Source organism: Pogona vitticeps, chromosome 2, assembly GCF_051106095.1.
Source record: "Pogona vitticeps strain Pit_001003342236 chromosome 2, PviZW2.1, whole genome shotgun sequence".
NCBI lineage: Eukaryota > Metazoa > Chordata > Lepidosauria > Squamata > Agamidae > Pogona > Pogona vitticeps.
In genome coordinates this window covers 95730842-95752683 of record NC_135784.1, presented here as the reverse complement: position 1 = coordinate 95752683, position 21842 = coordinate 95730842, and the positions used below count along the sequence as shown (strand labels likewise).

The 21842-nt window shown below is 39.1% G+C and overlaps 1 protein-coding gene across 3 annotated transcripts in view; it reads right to left on the bottom strand.

The window, feature by feature from the left end:
* Window positions 1-21842, bottom strand: part of FLT4 (fms related receptor tyrosine kinase 4) — a 133520-nt gene that overhangs the window by 67171 nt on the left and 44507 nt on the right. For all 3 annotated transcript variants that reach the window (XM_072990071.2, XM_078385649.1, XM_078385650.1), the window contains exons 2-5: window positions 14986-15082; window positions 10755-11029; window positions 2089-2201; window positions 785-947 (exon numbers count right to left, since the gene is read on the bottom strand). In XM_072990071.2, coding sequence (XP_072846172.2) covers window positions 785-947; window positions 2089-2201; window positions 10755-11029; window positions 14986-15082 — 648 coding nt within the window. The remainder of the gene's footprint in view (window positions 1-784; window positions 948-2088; window positions 2202-10754; window positions 11030-14985; window positions 15083-21842) is intronic.

The following is a 21842-nucleotide window of genomic DNA, read 5'->3' as shown; positions in this document are numbered from 1 at the left end:
TCATGCTAGTACTATTTCAGATAGCAAGCAATTAAAGAAAAAAACCTGAAATAACCCCACAGCAGCAGTGGCTAGTGGTTGTGAGAGGCAGCTGGTGCAAGGCAAGAGACATAGACACTAACAGAAATGCACACGTATGCTGAAACGATTGAAAATAAATCAATTTGACATTCGAGTTAAAATAAACAGTCCTTTGGAAGAAGAGTAAAATAACATGATTCTGGGGCAAAAACAACAGCAACAACAACAACAACAACAACAAACCCAGTGCTTCCGTGTACAGCTTGTAGTCACTTTTAAAAATATCAATTTAAAACCTGCTAAACCTACTACTGGTCGGGTTCCCCCCCCCCAATATAACTATGCTCTAATTGATGTCCACTGCCCAAAGCCAAGACCATCATAATCCAGGAAAAAGAACCTCTGTCCTGCTGACACCAAAGTTTAATATTATTTACAGTTGATTAGAATATAGCCTGAAAACAGCTGAGTAGGGGGATCCTTACCCTTCCCATTGGGTAAAATATTAATCCCAGAAATTTAAAAAGTCATTTTTTTCCAGAATAAAATTCCCAGAATTCTAGAAATGGCAGTCCAAAATTTTAACTTTTTCAAGCTCTGATTTAAACATCACATGAAAATACTCTCCTTGTTGACATCAATTCTAGAGCCTCAATACAATATCAAGAGCTATTTTAAGCGTTATTGAGGGAAAAGCTGCTATTGCATAACCATTTTAAGAGATTGTCCTTTGGGACTGAAGAGCTCGTGTTCCAAAACTCACCTGCAATGTGGACAAGAAAGAAACTGGATTTGAAGTGCTTCTTGTCAATGAGAGTTTCACACTGAACAAACAAGGAGTCTTTGATCAGTACAGTGGGGACCAACATTCCTTTTTTGTTGTCCCAGAAAATGCTCTTCCCATCCGGGTGGATGACAGAGGTGGGCTAGAGATAGAAAGTGAACAAAAGAGAACCAAACTCTTTAGAAACACATAGTCATTGTCACAACCGTTCCATCTCTATTTCTTCTGATGAGTGAATTCTAATGTTTCACACATTTGCTGAAAAAAAACAAACCTATGGAAAAATGTTTTATGTTATGGATTGTTACCACAGGTGTATTTTTCTTCCCAGCTGTTTCCACATATTCCTTACATGTATCCAGAGAATAATTTTACTCTGAATAATTTTTCCCCTCATGTGTTTATTTAGAATGAGGAGGAAGAAGAAAAAGTGGATGATAAGGTTGGGGACACTGGGCTATGGTTCACCCAAGCAGACTGTACCAGCTCTTAGGGGAAAAAGAGAGAGAGAGAGCACCTTCCATGAAACTGAGAGGGTTACATTTTGCACAGGGTACCCTTGGCATCACCCTTAGAAACTCTTGAAGGCAATCTTGGCTGTAGCCTTCCAAAGCTACTCTTTTCTTCCACATTTTATGGAAGGAAATATTCAAGAAGCATGCAGTAGCATCCTGCTCCTTTCCATAGTTTCCTGTCACTCCTGTAGGAATTCAGCCCTCTCCAATTTTGTGAAGGGTTATTTCATGTCAAATATTGAAGCGCCTTCTGGTAGCGAGGCTGGAGTGGTCTCTGCCCATCATGTTTGAGATGGTCCCTGCCATCTGCAGAGAGGCAGAATAACTTCCAGAAATGCAAAGGTGCTTAAGATGCTGTGGGGCATGCCCAGAACAGAAACATTAGGGAGAACTAAATATGCATGAAATGTATCCCTTGCTCCCCTGGGATTTCTACTTCCTCCACCCCCAGAATTTCTATATAATGCTGGAGCATACCTCCATGCAAAAATCATTAACATTTTGTAGAGTAACTCCCAGGAATGGTGAAGATAGCAGTGTAAGAGAGAACAAAGACCAAAGTGAAGGCCAAAGGACTGCAAATGTAACTGGGAAACATCACAAAGGATTTTCAAAGATAATAGATTTAGCAGATTCCTGCTCTGCTTCTCTGCATGCCCCCGCTCCCACCTCATCCCTCTGGCATCATCTTCTCTGCTCTTCTTCAAGCAGGTAAGGCTGAAACAAGGCAGAGTCCCAAGCAATTCTAGTGAGACCCTTGTTTCTTACCAGGAACAATGTGATGTTAAGATCTGGAATGGACACCAGACATGGAACACGGATATTCTCTTTTTTGTAGATAAGAAGAGTCTCTGGTTTATTAATGAACGGCTGTTCAAAATCTGAAAAGGAAGGAAATAAAGAAAAAACAGAGAAAGGGGTGAAAACAAATGCTGTTGCTGTTATCCTTCCATTTTTTCTAAGTCAGCTAAAATCAATACAAAACAATATTGTGTGTGTCACAGATATACATGTAGTTGCAGAAGGGATAGCCGTGTTACGTCTGTGCAAGCATTACAGGAAAAAGCAAAACAGAAATAAAAAGTAAAAAAAAGAGGAGACAAAAAGGTGGTGGCACCTTAAAGAATAACTTTTTTTAAAAATGTGAGCTTTTGTGTACAAGTCCACTTCATCAGGCTATGTCCCTGAGAGTTAAAAATATGAAAGTCAGTCTTTAAGGTACCATCACATTTTTGTCTTTTTTTAACTTCTTATTTCTAGTTTGCTTTTACAGATATACATGTAAATTAAAAACATATATGGGATTGTACAGTGTAATCCTACACATGTTTACTGAAAAGTAAATATTACCATGTTCACTGGCGCTTACTCTCAGGTACAGCTTCTATAGAATCTATAGAATTATAGCCATAAGCTAAGTTTTCATTTCTCATCCCTAGCTATTTCTCTTGTATTTGCATTTTGTAACCAGAACATACTCAGAAAACAAACCTAAGGAGATTTTTTTTAAATCCAGATATAGTTGGGAACTTTAAGAAACAAATCATATTTAGCTAATACAATTAGCAGACCTGTGTAGAGCTATACTACACTCTTTCTGATCAAAACAAAATATATTTGTTCCTTTAAGCTATCTGCTTAATTTTTAGTCTGAGTTCAGCATTTCATTTTAGTTTGCTTTAGTAGTATTTTCAGATCAGCCTAACACCCTGTAAATCAGTGTGTTACAATGAACAAGGCATTTCACATTGAAAGGGGTGGGCTAGGATCAAATCTATACTGTACTCAAGCTAAATGTCAATTGCAGTCTAATTTATATCAGTGATTTGTTTTGAAGATAAAAGACGATAACATATTATGTACAATCCTGAGCTCAAGGAAGGGAGAAATGGTAGAAATAGAAGTCTGAATTTTGATACTGTACAAATTTCCTTAATGTAGATAATTAATTATGTGTTCTTCCCTCTGTAAACAAATGCCCTTCAATGTTTTTTTTAAAATTCTTCTTTTTATTTCCCTTAATTTTGCCAACACATTTATGAATGGTGAGGCAATAATGGGATTGAGGACATAAATCTGAAGTTATTTCTGTGCTATCAATCTAGTGTTTCAGCAGCCACGCCTAGGTTGTTTCTGATTATTTTCTTTCTTACCATTAAGAGCACATAGGTTTTCCAGCAACATTCAAGATGTTTTATTGCTGCTTCCTTTAGCATATTTAGAGTTAACAGATAAACAAGCAGTATCCAATTTTAGAACAATGATAAATGAGTAAAAATGTGACATGATTTTTTAATGGCAGCTGAAGACAAGGACTGACCCTCCTATTAGACAACAGACATGGGGTATCATGAAAGGAGAGCAAATTATTTGCTATTTAATGTGTTATTATTGTACTTTTATCAACTGCAGATGGGGATAAATGCTCAACGGATTTTCTGCCTCATGTGCCAAAACAACTGAGCTGGCTTTGAACACTAGGCACTATGACCTAGATTGGTTAGGTGCCATTTCTACTTCTTCACAAAATCATAGAAATCATAAAAAAGTGAAGCTGGAAGGGGCCTAGAAGGCCATCAAGTCCAACCCCCTGTTCAGTGCAGGAATACAATCAAAGCTTATATGCCAGGTGATTATCTAAGTTTTTCTTGAATGCCTCCAGAGAGCACTCACCAACTCCCGAGGTAATTGGTTCCACTGTCGTACTGCTTGATAGTTAGGGAGGTTTTTCCTGATATTCAACTGAATATCAGTTTCTAATGGACGATTATTTATAACATATAACTTGGACCTCAGATTTTGTTAAATGGGCATGTTTAGAATGCCCACAGCCAAGGCTAATTTACACAAATAGAGGAGACTTTAGTTCAGAGGGTAAGACTAATGGGTGGAAGCTGGAAGCAAGGAGACCTCAGCTAATGACAGGGATTAATTTTCTAACAATGAGACAGACTGCTTTGGGAGGCAGTGAATTTTTCTTCACTGAATACATTTAACCAGAAGCTGAACAAAATCCCTTTGAATTTTATGATTTTATTAATTTTTTCAAATGAGTAATCATACTGTGCAGTGTAGACCTATAATATATGCTGTTCTCTTTTTTTAAAAAAATTGCATTCATGTTTACTACACTATAACTCTTTTTAAAACAAATAAAGAAAATGTTAGGTCCCAGGCCAAGTAGAGCCTATGGTTGAGCTTTCAGTCTCATGAACTTTTGCTTTTTTCCTTCTCACTTTGCATTGCTAAGATTCTCTCTTGTAGACAGCAATATGACTCTTTGATAAGACAGTATTTAACCCTTATTGGACAACTGCCTCTCCTATGGACAGCTGAGGGATGAATAGGCATGTGTGTATGTGTGTGTGTTTCCCCTACCCTATCACTCTGGAATGAACTCCACCCACCCCCCCCCAGGTCAGCTTGTACCATGAGCCAGTTCATCTCCAAATAACTGTACAGTTTTAAATGTATTTGTTTATTTGTTTATTTACTTTTATATCCCACCCAACTAGTAGCCAGGCTACTACTCTGGCAGCTAACAGAAGGACACAAAGCCATAAACAACTACTACTACAACAATAAAACAACCGTGAAAATTAATGGCAGTCTGGCAGCAGAAGGGATACATAAAATTACTTATTTAGGGCCAAACTATTGAAAGGCTTGCGAAAACAACCAGGTCTTTAGTTGCCTCCTAAAACGCAGGAGAGAGACGGGGCTAATCGTACCTCTGGTGGGAGGGAGTTCCAAAGTGAAGTAACCACCACAGAGAAAGCCTAGTTTCGAGTGAGTGATTTTTGGCCTCCCTTCAGAGTGGCCATCTGAAGCCTCCCGATATGAGAGATGCAGGTGGGGCAGATAGATGTTTCGAGAGACAGGTGCTCAGCCAGGTAACAAGATCCTAAACTGGCCACAACTGAGATCTGGTTCTCCATTGAGAGGGCCAGATCCAACAACACACCAAGGCTACACACCTGATCCTTCAGGGGGAGTGGAAATGTAGGGTGGCTGCTATGTATCAGTTCAAAACTATCTGATTCGTGGAGTTCACTGTTGATGTCTAACACAAGGCACTTTTTAGAAAACAGAAGGTATGGCTTTCTATCATACAGGGCTACAATGTGGGTTATACCTGTTTGGACTTTAGTTCAACCCAGTTGTCTATAAAAAGAGAAACCTTTGCAAAGAAAAGAAACCATAAATGTGACAAGCGTTACCTTTTGAAAGGACTTGTTGTATGTTTTAACTGTAAATGCTATCATTTCCATAATTTAAAATTATTCTACTTGATGTGGGCTATTATGGGTAGCTTCTGAATTTGCTCTGGGCTATGAAAGCTGGACAGTGAAGAAAGCTGACAGAAAAAAGACCCGATTCATTTAAAATATGGCATTGGAGGCTTTACAGATAAACAGCCTAAAAGACTGTAAGTGGGTGCTAGATCAAATCAAGCCTGAACTCTCCCTAAAAATATCAATGTTTAAATTGAGACGATCATACTTTGGGCCTATCACAAGAAGACAAGACTCACAGGAAAAAAACAACAAACATCAGATGGGCTGGCTCAATAAAGGCAGACACAGCCTTGAATGTTTAAGATCTGAGCAAGAGAGTTAATGACAGGACATTTTGCAGGTCATGAATTCATAGGGATTACTGTAAATTAGAAACGATATAATGGCGAATAACAGCAATGTTCAGCAACTCTGGTCAATCAAGCCTTGTTATGGCTTGGTGCCATCTTACTATAATTCACCTTAAGAAGGTTATGGCCAGAGAGCCCCTGGACTAACAAGAATCATGTCAGTCAGTTCTGGTGTTAACTAGGCATCTCTGTGACCCTGGGTACAGAAAGGACATGAATTGTGGCAGTTGTTTTGAATTAAGCACCAATGTAAAGTTTGGCTGCCTCATTTTCTCTTCAGTAAGATTTGTCATCTGGGACTAAGCCTGCATGCAACTAGATCAGTCTTTGGTTATGTGATGAAACCCATTAACAGGACAATGGTCCTCTTCCAGTTATCACTTAAGATGCAAAGATTTAAAAGCAAATATCCATTTATTTTATCTATGAATTCATGCAACCTAACCAATATTATACTGACAAGAAAACATGTCATGCTTGTTTAGCAAACCAATCAATACAATGGCATCTCTGCGAATGCAAGTAGTTGAGGTACGGGGAAATGAAATCAATTATGAGATAGCCTAGGAAGCCCCCCCCCCGACCCAATGTTTCCCTTGAAAATGAAAGCATACCTCTTTATAGCATCTGCATCCTGCCCTACTACAAATGTCAGGTCAAAATACATACCGTATTTTTCGCACCATAAGACGCACTTTTTTTCCAAAAAAACATTGGGGAAAAAGTGTATGCGTCTTATGGAGCAAAATTCCCAGATTATTTTTTCCTGTTTTCTTTGCCTAAAAATTTGGTCCGTCTTATGGAGAGGTGCGTCTTATGGAGCGAAAAATACGGTAGTTCATCCTCTCCCATCTTTATCTTGTAAGTAGGATGAGAAGGTGGGACTGGCCCAAGCCCATCTAATTGGTCTCATGGCCTGGTGGGAGGTGAACTCAAATCTCCTTGATCATGGAGCAGCATTAAGCTCCATACTACCTCACTGATTCTCATGGTTCTTTCCCAGAAGCTCATTATATTCCCAGATCAATCTCCCACAAGACTGGAAAAGTGCAAAACAACTCTCTAGATTAAGATAACAAACCTATTTTACTATCCTACAACTGCCGGACAAGGTCATGATTGAAACATATTTTCATGGGTGTTGGTGTACATCAGTTCTTTTGTTGCTAAATGCTCCTGACTAGAGGTTTTGGATTTTATTTCATTTCTGTGTTTTTATATAAATATTCTTCCAGGATGTACTTGAAGAGCAGCCACAGATGTTCATAGCAAAGACCAAGGGCAGATTAGATTAAGAGAGAACTAGCATTCATGGGGGGAAATTCCTGCCAAACCTCTAATGCCTCTGGCTATTGTTATTTCGAGTTTGTTATTGGAGGACGATTTATTTTAAAATACCAGCAACAGTTGCTCAGCTGGCAAACCACAGAAACTCACTATTAATTGTCCATATTAAATTTAGACCGGATTTTAAATAGCCAAGGTCTATGATCTAAACTAATACCCACATAACTCAAAAGCAATTGCAACTTCCCTTCAAAGAGCAACTTCTTGCTTTTTAAGTGTTTAGTTGTCTCCACCCAAAGAAAGCATGAATGTTGGCATGAACTGTTGGGAAAATGTGTGAGTTCATGAGGAGGTGTTCTTAAGAGGAAGAAATGGTGGGTACATGTCCTGTATGCATGCAAAAAGTAGTAATAGGTATTGGTCTGGGGCAAGGGCTGAAGTCAGGAAGATGAACAGAAAAGGGCAGAAGGGACACTGCTGGTAGATCTCTGGGGGAACAGCAGTAGAGTGGAATGGATCTCTGACTCCCAATTGTTTAAACGGAAAAAGGTTTTGGGGTAAACCAAAACAACTGTACAACTGTGAGCTCTGCTCCATAAGCAATTTGTCATATAAATAACAACACAACACATTTCATGTCAGGGCTTCCTTAACTGGCAAAAATTTATTTATTTATTTATTTATTTATTTATTTAATTTATATGCCGCCCACACTACCCAAAGGTCTCTGGGCGGCTTACAGCATTTAAAATTTGAGAAAGACTAGATCTGTCACACATTAGGACTCACATTGTGTGAGAATGAGATCGCGGAGTCTCAGTCCCATGCTTCTCACCCCTGCCCTAGCACCATATGTAGCCATACAGTTTTTCATTCTTCTCGGATTCTGTTTTATTTGAAACATCTCTCCCATTTCGCTCTTCTTTCCTAAACAATGGTTTTAATTTCTTCCTCTTTAAAATTCAGCAACTAGACAGGGCCACTCTTGCAGTTTTACGAGAGTTCCCAGGGAACTGAAAATTCTTGCATCCCAGCCCTATTCACCCATGAAACTGAATTCTCCAGAGCAGATCTATGACAATCCATAGAGGAGTTCTGTTCTCACCAGGAAGAGGATTGGCACCCTTATTCTCTCCTTCCAATTCCCCTGGGTTGGATTAATTTTATGCAGATGAGAGAAGGAACCCAGCATGTGTGTAGAGAAACATTTTGAGATTATGAGGGGTGATGCAAGATAACCAGAAAATAGTGTGCAGATTTAGAGGTGGGGATGAGAGGACAGTATTTCTCAAATTTCTCATACAGATTTCTTTGTATCCTCAACTCAGTCAGCATCCTCTAACTTTCTGCAAGCATATCAGGCCAAACCAAAAGAAAAAGAAAAAATTAAAAAGACAAAAATGTCTCTGCAGACACCCCTACTCCCACCCCAGTAGTTCCTTATGTTCAGGGTGAAAGCAGCCCCAGAGTAACTTAAGGATACAACGTTGTGTGCCTCCCTTGCATCATATACCCAGTGCCTGTATTTGATAATGTTTTGGATGTGAACCAACAAACTGAAACCAAATCCCTCCATCAAGGTAAAAGCACAGGGAGTTGGTGTCAGATAAATAGGGTGTAAGACGTTATAGACAGGGTTACTTTCATTCCCTCTAGAAGAACAATTTAACCTTTTTTTGTTTGTTTGTTTGGGAGTTAGTTAGATTCATCTATGTCACTAGATTGATAGATGGGTTCTAGAGCAAATCAAGCCTGAATTCTCACTACAGCTAAACTATTGTACTTTGGACATGTTATGAGAAGAGAAGACTTACCAGAAAAGACAATAAAACTGCAAGAAAAAATTCACTTCATTTCCAAATCAAGCTGCTATTATTTATCTTTGCAGTTCTAAAAGGCCTAGGATCCAAATACTTGAAACCATGCCTTTTCCCCTACTATTCTGTCTTCAGTTCTTCTAATGAGAGCTTACATAATGTGCTTTCTTATAAGAAGTACATTTCAAAGGACAAAGCTGCATGGTGGCACCCTGGCTGTTGAATGCTTTCCTTAAAGAGGCATGCCTATTCATTGCTTTACAACCTTTTTTTTTTGCTACCAAACCAAGATGTAGCTTTTAACCTGGGCATTTTAATATATATCGCAGTCTGACTTTTATACTTGAAACTAGAACTCAAACTCAAACTACTAGACTTTTTAAAAATCATCACAGTTGGATATTAGCTTTACTGTCCTATATTCAGTTCTGAAATCATTTACTCTTTGTATTGCAATTTACCTTGAACTTTTATACAATGAAAATCAGCATGGACATGTTTTAAATAAGGAACATAAAAGTAAAATTCAAGAATTTGATAGATACGATATTTGCACAATGTGGAGATTCTGAACCTCAATCCTAAACTATGCCCAGCTGAACATAATATATATTGCTTTCAGGTAAAACATACTACAGTACAATTTACTTTCAAGTAAACATGTACAGAAAGGTGCTGCTTTGTTCCTGAGGGGTGTGATGTTCTACCACTGTATCTCTTGACTATACGAGTCTCTGGAAAGAGCTGAAGTACTTAAGGGCATCCTTTGAAAGCAATAGAAACAAACATACTCATTTAAATTATTTGCAGTTTCTTTAGACAACCAGGTATTGCTGCCCCACTTGTGAGTTTGAGACACACATCCCCGAGCCTGGCAAGGAGGGGGGGAGAAACTGTTGGTTCCTTCGGAGCCCAGGACTTTAAATCTCCAGAAGGAGACTACTCAATGATTGAGTGAAAGGAAGAGGCTGGTCTATTACCATAGAATAAAAGTAGGAGTCCCAAAATTAAATGCTTGACTGCAGGAAAAGACTCATCAGAAGAGAAAAACTCTTCCTGCCAAGAAGCCAAATCCTGCAGCTGAGTTTCCCTCACTAAATGCCTACAGCTAAGCTCTAGATAGGGCTCTAGCAGATCAGTAACTTAAAACACATTGTAGGACTGGGAGATTTGTTGGAGGTGTTTTTTTCCTTGCTTGAGTGTTTTTTTATCTGCCTTCTATCCAAATCTTTGCTGCAAATGACTTTTAGACGGGCTCTCCCTGTTTGTTTTCTTCAACAGCATGTTTGACTTTGGATTGTTTTTGGACCTAACCTCTGGATCTCCAACAGGATTCTATATGCTGGATCACTGCATAGCCTCTACCCGAATTCAGGACTCCGTAGCCTGCCAATACCTTGGGGCCAGCTGGTCTGGGAGCAGAATACAAGTAAGCCTTCTAAGACATGGTGTAGAAGCCCAGCAGCAACACTACAAGTTGACAAGTGCAACAATGGAGCAGGTTAAGACACAGGTAGATTGTCAGAATTGCATTTTTAGGTCAACATTATGTTGGCATTTCCCTTCCCAAAGCCAGGGTTGCCTCTTTTTCTTCACAATAGTTTAACTCCAAATCTTACAACCTTACGACACAATCCACGACTTCAGCCTATTTTAGGCATGCAAATCTTTTACCCTCTTACCTCTCACAAATATGTAAGTGCTCACTGCAGTAGTGCCCTCGATTTTGGCACTGATGTATTTGTAGTAACAGCGGTAGTGGCCTGTATCATTTGCCTGAGTACCCGTCAGTGTCAAGACCTTGCAATAAGGCTTTGTGTCAGTACCCTCGCAATCCTCTTCCTTCACTGTTCGGATGTTGTCAGGACTCACAAAGAGCACGGAATCACTTTCTTTTCCAACCTGGATGGTGTCCTCTTGGCTTCCAGGCCACGACCACTCCAGGGGATGTTGTCCTCTGTACAGGATGAAAAGTAATGACAGAAGCCAGATTAGAGACTCCTGGAATTTATATTCTAAAATTCCCTTTCTTCCATGTTCTAATACCAGCAAGGTAAAGAATATGTTAGATTCCTCTAATGCAGGTGGAAAGCCAAGCCAGAAGCTTGCAGTTCAGGTTTTGCCAGGCAGAAAGGCTAAGCAGAGGGCTCCGATCCAGGGCCTATGCAAAAGTGTGACTCTGCCAGGCAAAAGATTCTGCACTAGAATAAGCGAGGCTGAGGAGCAAGTTCAAAAGCAAATGAAATTGATTAAGATACAACAGTCTGAGAACTGAGAACAAAAAATACTTTTTTAAAACTAAAGACTAGATATGGGACTTTCAGATTTCTTGGACTTCAGCCCCCATAATACCCCAGGAATTTCCTCAGCCAGAATTCTGGGAGATTGATTGTGAGTTCCAAAGCATTGTCAAAAACAATGATGGAGTCAACAGTACAAAAAAAGAATATTGAGAAGACTGAAGAAACACATAAATGCCCATGTGTTCATCCCTGAAATCACAACACCTAAGGAAATTCTGATACAAATGTACAAGCATATGAACATTGATTTTCATCCTATGATGCTGTCAATAAAAAATGAGCCCAGTGGTCGGAGACAGAGTTTTAAAAACACAGGGAAAAAATGCATGCACAAGCTCAGAAATTAAGTAATTTTTCAAATTATACTCAGGTTATTAAGAGTGGAACATGGGATGCAATAATAAACAGAACTGTATAGACTGAGGACACAACACTCAACCCTGATTTAATATCTGAACTGGGACTAATGAATGATGAACTATACATTTTCTATTTCTACTCCCCCCCCCCAGCTGTAATTGTCAATATAAGAACTCAGAGCCAGTTCATGTTCCATGGACTAAATGAAATCTGACGTCCTATATGCAAAGAAGGAAACAAGAGTTCTGCACAGGGAGCTGAGATGGGATATATTTTAATACTGCTTGCAAGTAGCAGCCAGAACATTCTTCATATAGCTGCAGCATGGACAAACAAATCTATCTCCAATTCTCCAGTGAAATCTGAGGACAGAAGTTGCGTCATACACATTTGAAATGATTTTGTTCTACTGAAGAAATCTCCTACTGGCTCATTCTTGTATCTTTCCTGCTATCTTTTTCCTCTGTGGCCTGGATATACTGCATATTTCCTGCTAGCTCTCGCTAATATAAGCTGTATCTATTTGGGCTCATCCATAGTTCAGTGAAGAAATTGTGCAACACGGACAAGATTAAAAGATAGCCAACAAATAGAACTTTGCTTCAGTTTAAGAAGTGCTTGTGCGAAGAAGAGGTGGTGGTGGTGGTAGACAAAGAAGAATAAGATAAATATCTTTTTTGGTGAACCCATTCCTTCAAGTGCTACAGAAATAAAAGCCAAGTGAGGAGGAGAAGGAAGAAAAAATTAATTGGTCTTAAAAGCAGAAAAGATATTTCATCTACGTGATGTGGTGTCAGTATGTTTTTCAGAGAAAGCCATCAGTTCAATACCACTTTGCTGTTCTTCCACAAAGGGCTGGTTCTCTGGCTGTTTATATGTGGTAGCTGAAGTTTAAGGGGAACCAGGTATGGAAGGGCAGAATAGTCAGCACCTCATACAAACATAGGGGCTGCATTCTTGTGTGCATATGCATTTATGCCTGTATGTATGAAATAGTCTGGAATTAACAAAAAACAAACAAAAAAAATGAAATCTTCCTGCTGTCTTCTTCCTAGCATGTGCCCTGCCTCTGGTCATCTTCCCTGCAGAAGTAAAGATAAGATGGATCAACACAGCAGTAAGGAATGAACTGTTAGTTGGGAAGATTCCTTTGTATTACTCAGAGAACAACAGGTCAGCCTCTTTGCTTTGGCAAAGGCAGCTACCCACATAAGACTTCAGACTAGAAATAAAACACCTTCCTGCTCCCTGTGCATCTCTGTCATATAAATAAATGCTTAATACAATTGGCACTAAATTAGTAATGTTAACAAAACTGCTTTCCTTTCTCTGGAAAGGGCTTATTAAATAAAGGGCTTTACTCAATGATTTAGAGTGAGTTGTATATTAAAAAGCATATAGGTATATTGCTTGGAGAGGTTTGCCATCATGAGCTGATGTAGATTAAAATGTTTAAATTGAAACAGGTGTGGCAACAGAAGTTTGTAACAATTTATCTCTAGAGGAACTGGAGAAGATGCGTGTCGTGAAGGCCAAGCATACCTGTATACAAGAGTGGTTACTGACTTTCAGGCTTATCTGCATTCCACCCAAATGGAAATCTGTAACCTAATCTAGCCAGTGCAATATAGTGGATATTCCATAGCACTAGGACCCAGGAGATTTGGGTTCAAATCCCTACTTGGCCATGGAAAGTCATGAGGAGGTGGTTGATATTGGCAAAACCACTTCTTAAATACCCCACATACCTTGGAAACCCTACTAGGGTTGCCATAAATTCGAATCTGACTTCTAAGTAAAATTATATAGGTGTATATTCGAGGTGAGATCATTCTTTGCCATATTACAGTCCACTCTTAAAAGTCCTTTTATCGTTTCAAAAGTGATTTGCTTTGTGGCACTGGAGGTTCTGCTGGCCAAAAAACACAAGCTCAAATCCCCATTCAACATGCAGAACAAGTCTTAATGTGCTTTGGACTTCAGCCACTGTTATATGTCCCTGTACTTGCTTTTATTATTCTTCCTAAAAATTTGAATGCTGTAACTCCAAAAGCCTTTGAAAAATGTTTGGAAACTTCATTGGGTCCAAAATTCTACAGCTAGATTATTAACTGGGGCTGGTTACAGGGATCACATAGCCTCTCTGTTAACAACAGTTTCACTGGCTGCTGGTCCGTTTTTTGGGTGTTGATTTAAATTGCTGATTTTGACCTATAAAGCCCTAAATGACTTGGGTCCAAGTTATCTCAAAGATTGCATCTCCCTTTATGAGCCTCCTTGAGTGATAAGATTATCAGAAGAGGCCTTTCTCTTGCCCCCACCACCTTAGATGCATTAAATGGCCTTCTCTGTTGTTGCTTGTGGACTTTAGAAGTCCTTCCCTCCCATGGTCTCATCTTTGCTGTCCTTCTGCAAGCAGACGAAGACTTTTCTCTTTAGGCAAGCTTTTTCTTAATGGCTGATTTTCTTAGAGGATTCTTAAAAATAGCACTGTTGGGTTTTATTGTTATTTTACATGTGTTTTTACTACTGTTTAATCTACTAGCTTTAATGTTATGTTTGTTTAATTCTTTTAAAATATGGTAATGATTTATTATTTTAGCTTCTGATATTGTCTCTTTTAATACTGTAAGCTGCCTGGATCGTTTTTAGTTTGTTATTTCATTTGACACAGTGTCTTGAAATACTGTTCAATTGCCAATATCAACACGGAAATGTTTGTAATGAGAAACTAGAGAAGGTATATGTAGTGTTCCTGCTGAACCTGTAACAAGTCATGGTTCTCAGGTCATAACTCCAAGAACCCAGCAGACCATCACATGTACCTTACCTAGTGTTCTTAAGAGAAAATCCCGAAGACCCTATTTCACAGGTGTCTTTCACAAAGGAAAGAATTATAGCTGAGTAATACAGTAGATCTTTTTCTGTGGCATCTCCAGATAGAGCTTGAATTCTGCCAATTCTGTGGAAAGCTGTTGCCAATTGGCTGTTGCCAATCAGAACTAATTGTACTTGGCTTTGATGAACCAATGAGACAAGCTAGCTTCTATCAGTTTTTCTATACAGTGCTCAGAGAGAGTTCCAAGAAACATCATTTAATCACATTCCTATGCCAGATGTTCATTATGAATACTCTTAGATGTTAAGAAGTTGGGAGTAATGACTCCCAATGAATCTCTGGGACTGGTCTCTCAGAATCTTTTGATGTAACAGTTAGGAAGAGTGAAGGGCATTTCCACGGGGCTTTTACCTGCAGGTGATATTCAGTGTATCCTTAGCGTTGATCACGTATTCCTCTTCTGTGATGCTGAGAACTGGTGGTGTCATGGAATAGCCACTCACTAGATCTAGGGAAAGAAAGAAACAAGTATGGCACAATAGTATACATTATCTCCTGAATCAGCTCCATCTCTATTAAGCACCAGCCATGACCTGGTTTGGTTTGATAATTTCATAGTTGTTTGATTACTGATGGCTGGAAAACTCAGCAAATGCATACCACTTCATGTCAAATAATTTTAATAGACAGATGATCACTCTGAAAAAGGAAGAGAGGTTTGTCATTGGTGCTTTCAGAGTTTACATTATACAAGCTACTTTAAATATATTGAATGTAGATGAAGGCTATTTTCTTTTTTACTCATAAGTGAGCATACAGATTCCCAGTCCAGAGTGGCTAAAATGTGTATAGTGGAAGTTCAAAAATCCCCCCTCAACCGTTTCTGAATCTAAGTTTACTTCTCCATCCCTAAAAATAAAACACTGAAAATCTCCATAGTGTATCCAAGTTAACCCTGAATCTACCCATTCATTCTTACATTCAGAGAATTTAAACTCCCAATCATTTGAAATTCGAGAATACATTTGAAATAAAATTTATTTAAAAATCTCAAAATGCTTAATCAAAAAAAGAAAGCCAACCCTAAGTATATAGTGATATGTTAGTAAGATTGCCTATGGAGCAAAGCTAATACGTAGTAATAATGCTCATGTGCTGTTAAGTCAATTCGGACTTATGGAGACCTTTTTCAGAGTTTTCAAGGTAGAGAATGCTCAATTGGGGTTTACTATTCCCTTCTTCTGGGGCGCCCTGTAACTGCCCTCCAACCTCTGGGTCCACATACCTAAATAACTGAGCTATCCAGTTAGCTATATGTTATAGAAACAAATATTTTATAGAAACAAATAAATTAATATCCTGAAAGTGTTACAGAAATAGTATTAACAATACACATGCATGATACTGAAATCTGCTTTGGCGCTAGTTGGAAATATTTAAACATATTTAATACGGTGAAATTATTCTCTTACTATATGTTTGTACAACTACACTACCACTGATTCATGAGGCAAATCTCAAACATAAGCATTAAGAATTAATATTCCAGCAGGGAGATCCACGATTTGGAACACACCAACCTTGAGGGGGAAATCAGCAAGCTATAAAGAGTTGTGAGAAAGCCTACTGTTACAGAAATTTATTTACTCTTTTTTCTTTAATGTATTTAAAAAATTCCAAGAATACCCAAGTGGTGTACCGAATTTAAAATGTGACACAACAAGATATAAGCTGATGTGGTAGAGTAAGCTGGTAATATATATAGCTGAAACCATACCATTGGAAAGGCTTTTGTAAGTGAAGAAATGTGTAACAAAAGCCCCAAATCCAACAGCATTGATGTGTTCATTTATGTCTATGGGAAATTTATTCACAAAGCAGCTCCTGCTACTCTAGAAGCTGCTTTAAGTTTTAAGGTTCAAGACAAGGATCATAGAGAACTAATTTTGATGTTTATACTCTCTTATCATCCCCAAAACTCAGCTTCTTGTTTAGACAGAAGAAAATGTCTGTAAATACCTGAATTTTAGATGAGTCAATCAGCAAGCACATTTTGAGTCGCTTCAGTTTTATAACTATCTATGTACACGGTGTTTTGTGAATAAAACAATAGTGTTTATCATTCACAGTACAACTAGAGGAAGTTGAAGCATTTGCTCTTCTTGGCCTACACACATTTATGCTTTATAACAACAATGGGAAGCTTAAGGGGGAAGACAGAAACTGAAAACTTTGTCAGGATGAATTACAGTCTGGAAGAGAAGGCAAGAAATGCCAGAGAAGCAGAAGAGAATGCATTTGGGAAATATATTCCCCATAGACTGCTGAGAACGTGCAAAGCAGTAACACCTCAAGCATAAGAATGACCTCCCAAAACTTAGCTCTGTGTAGACATCCTTAACTCTTTTTAATTGTTTCACACTTCCTTCCTGCCCAGAAGTCATTCAGACTGCAGTCATTTGACAAGGTACATCTATAAAAACTGAGCCGGCATCAGCAATCTCAGTCTCCTGTTTCTGACAGACATGCTTGTCTCCTGACCATGCTTCTCCTGCAGTAGTAGCTGAAGCCATAGAAATAAAAATCACAGCAGCTGTAAATGCAATCCCCACCACAGCAGCAATATGAAATGACAGGATGGAGGTGGGTCCTTTGCTGATGGCATCCAGTAACCAGAGTGTGAGGCAGGTTTCTCTAGAGAACAAAAAAGCAAATTATTAGCATCCTACTGTTATGGGCAGAAATCATTGGAGCCACCTTATTCAAGTCAAGCATTAGATTTTCGTATCTTAAGAAAGCTAGATGATAATTATTCAAAGCTTCAAAATATTCCTTTTTAATACTGTGGTCACCAGAATCCCTGAGGCAGCATGGCTGCTGGCTAGGAGATTCTGGTACTTGCAGTGTAAAATGTAACACTCCCAAGCTCTATAGTCAACAAGGACCACGTGGAATGAGGAGATATGTAGCATTCAAATAGTTTCCAACAGTGATTGGGGCAGAGTATTTTCTTTTTCCTGCCAAGAGGCCAAAAGAATTGCATGAGATCACATGATTTTTCAAATATTATTTATGTTATATGATTAGGCAGTCATATAAGTTGAGCTGTGTTTTTGTGCAACACAGGTGTAATGGGGGACAAAATGTGATAAACGATTTGCTTGACACCCCCAACCCCTGAATGCTTAAATCACATTCCCAGATACACCACACTAATATTCTGAGAGCACAGGAAGCTGCGATGTAAGCACGCCCTAAAGTGATCATCAGACCACACAGTGATTTAAGAAGAAAGAGAGAACCTTGTTCAGCAGCACACCTAGTTTCGGCAGGGCAGAACAGAGTACTTTCAGCCCCACTCTCTGTTCAAAAGCTGATTCAACTGGCAGCTGAATCTCTCTTCAACACGGGCGATGGGGCTGCATCTTGACCTCACTGCACCTGCAGGATAGTTTACCGGGTAGGCTGTTACTTGTAGCATCCATTGCCTAAGTCATCAGTCTGTAAATTTATTTATTTATTTTATTTATTCTATTTATATCCCGCCTATCTGGTCATTGCGACCACTCTAGGTGGCTGATGATAGGGCTGATCCTGAATCCTCATCATTATGGATTAAAACTTTGAGTATTTTTTGGTCCTACTGAAAATACCACCCATAAGATAAAGCAAGGTTACCAGAACAATGGACAAAGAGTTAAGAATCAACAAATGAAGCTTGGTTTATCATCCTAGTGTTGGAGGTATGAGAAGAAGACTCCCATCAGCTATGGATGCTCTCGACCCTCCTTTCCTAGGAAAAGTACAATGGCAATGCCAAAGCCTTAGCACTGGCCAGAGAATACGTGTGTGTGTGTGTGTGTGTGTGCGTGTGTGTGTGTGTGCGTGCGCGCGTGTGCGTGTGTGGTTGAGAGAGAGAGAGAGAGAGAGAGAGAGAGAGAGAGAGAGAGAGAGAGAGAGAGAGAGAGAATGTTTGAGATTATAAAAAAATAGTGAGGCCAATGATGGCAAAAGGCAACGAAGTAATCATGGTTAAAAATCTGAATTGTGTTTCAGTTGTTGAGGTCCTTGCGTATTCATAATGATAACTAAGAACAAGATTTTTTTTTAATTGCTAACCTCTCTTTTTCATTACTCATATTCATCAATGGAAACCACACCCAAATCCAGTCATACACACCCCAACATGGTTACTGGCTCAGGATTAGAGATGGAAGCTAAATGTATACATATAAAGTAGAAGAAGAAAACCTGGCACCTAATATTCGAAGACTTGAAAACTGCCAAAAGAACACTCCAAGCATTTCACAACCTGAACAAGGCTCTGTGTTCCAAACACATGGATCATGGTAGCTCAACCTAGGTGGTAGGTACAAGCATACAGATTCCTACTCCAAGCCTTGGAGCCCTTGCCTTTGAATGCAAAATGAGAATGTGTGCTAAGTGAATGAAGATAAAATGATTGAGTGGAAGAGAGGGAAAGAGGTGCAGATGGAAAGGGTTAAGCATCATATTCTCCCTCAAGCTATCACTTAACAAGTGTTAGGGGGGAAAACATAGAGAAAAAACATTTGGATGGTGTACAAAAACTGCATTCTGTGGTTATGAAAATAAATGAAAACATTTTTGTGAAATCTCTTGGAAATATGATCATTTTAAAACAAAAATATTTCCAATCTGTCCTGAATACAGATCTGTATTTCCAGTCGGACATGTCTTCCTCTGTTATAGACTCTGGAATCCAGATGACTGTGTGTTTTTTTTAATTCAGAATCAGTTTAACTGCTCCTGAATACTTAGGACAAAGTTTTGTGGAATATCTGCTTAACAAAGAATCATGTCAGACAGCTAAATTCTCCTTCAGCATTCTCTTATCAAAGAATCTTGTACCATAAAAGAGACAGAAATCTGGACACCATGAATCAATAGTTGGCCTGACTACCTAAAAATTTCAGGATTAAGTCATAGGTATTTAGGGGACTCCTCAAATTAAAAAAAAAAGGATATAGATTGCAATTCTAGATACATACAGTAGGACGTAAACTCCACCACACACAGAGATTTATTTCTGAATGAACATAACACTGGATTGCAACCATACTTCCCAAGGTTGGTGAAAATAGTCTATTCTGAGGAAGACCAGTTTGTTTTTAAACTTTTCTCTGGGAATACATCTATATTAGATAAGCTTAGCACTATTATCTACATGTGTGAATGCGAAAACACTCTGCATCTCTCTCTCTTTTTTAATTTGACTTCAGTGATGTTTGTTTGTTTGTTTGGAATTCAAAGTCAGAATTACACTGATGCAATATGGATCTTTTTGCCAGCATAGAGTTACCAAAGCTGTTAGGTTATTAAGCTATTATGTCCTCCAATTTAACTATTGCCTTGTATGACAGACCAGGGCAAAGTGCGGCCCAAGGGCTACATACGGCCAGCGAGCCACTCCTGTCCGGCCCGCGGACAGTTTTGAACATCAAAACCATTTATAGCTTTTTGTCTAAAGTTGGTCAGTTGTTTATCTTTAACATACCACAAAAACCTATTTAGTATTTGTGAAGATTAACAAGTTTAAAATAAAAACAATCATAACATCACTGTTTTGTTTAATTTTGAAGTAAAGTTGGTTCGGCCTCTGAACACAGTTAAGATTTTTCATGTGGCCCCCCCTATAGAAATTAATTGCCCACCCCATTGTATGTCCTTAGTCTGTTGTGCTCTAAACCCAAAGATAAAGGTCATTTTGGCTCTTGCTTTTTGTTAAGGAGAGGAAACATGCAAACAATTAATTGATGACTAAACGGGTGTCCATACATTCTCCTGGTGAAAGACAGAAAGATTGCTGGGTATAAAGGTTCTTGTCAAGCACATAACTGGGTGGAGGGTATGAGGAAGGATGGAAAATAATAATAAAAAGAGAGAGAGAAGCTATTTCTCTCCACATTTTGACCTGTCAGACAACAACATCATGATGGTGTTGCAGGGAAGAAAGAAAATGTATGGCCTGTCCAGGTTTAGTTTCTGGGATTCCTGCAGATGTATCCTGTTGGAGGCTCCCCACAAGTACAACAGGAAAAGGAACAAACTCAACTGGAATACAGTGTGAGCTGCTCTTGGGGGGGGAAGCGACACAAACATCTGTAACATTGACCAGTCAGCTTGGAACCATTCTGCCTATTAATGTGCCCTAATATTCTGTTGTAGTAGCAAAAGGGAGCTTTCCAAAGCCTTTAAGGGACAATGCCTCATTTCACCTTTGAGACACACTATGTATTAATATTCCTTCATGGATTGCTGCCATGTCGTGGCGAAGGGGCTTGAGTAATTCAGAGAAGCTATGGGCTATGCGTGGCAGGGACACCCAAGACAGACAGGTCATACTGGAGAGTTCTGGAGCAGGTCATACTGGAGCAGGAATTGGCATGCCACTCCAGTATCTTTGCCAAGAAAACCCCATCAGCAGAAACAAAAGGCTAAAAGATACAACACTGGAAGACGAGCCCCTCAGGTTGGAAGGCATCCAACATGCTACTGAGGAAGAGCGGAGGACAAGGACAAGTAGCTCCAGAGCTAATGAAGTGGTTGGGCCAAAGCTGAAAGGACACTCAGCTGCAGACGCGCCTGGAAGTGAAAGGAAAGTCCGATGTGGCAAAGAAAAATACTGCATAGGAACCTGGAATGTAAGATCTACAAACCTTGGTAAGCTGGATGTGGTCAAACAGGAGATGGCAAGAATAAAAATTGACATCCTGGGTGTCAGTGAACTAAAATTGATGGGAATCGGTGAATTCAATTCAAACAATTATCATATCTGCTATTGTGGGCCAGAATCCCATAGAAGAAATGGAGTAGCCCTCACAGTCAACAGAAGAGTGGGAAAATCTGTACTGGGATACAATCTCAAAAATGATAGAATGATTTCAATACGAATCCAAGGCAGACCTTTAAATAGCACAGTAATCCACGTTAATGCACCAACTACTGATGCTGAAGAGGCTGAAATTGACCAGTTTTATAGAGACTTACAATACCTTCTAGAACTGACAACAAATAGAGTTCTTCTCATTATAGGGGACTGGAATGCTAAAGTAGGGAGTCAAGAGATAAAAGGAACAACAGGAAAGTTTGGCCTTGGAGTTCAAAACAAAGCAGGGCAAAGGCTAATAGAGTTTTGTCAAGAGAACAAGCTGGTCATCACAAACACTCCTTTCCAACAACACAAGAGACAACTTTACACATGGACATCATCAGATGGGCAATACCAT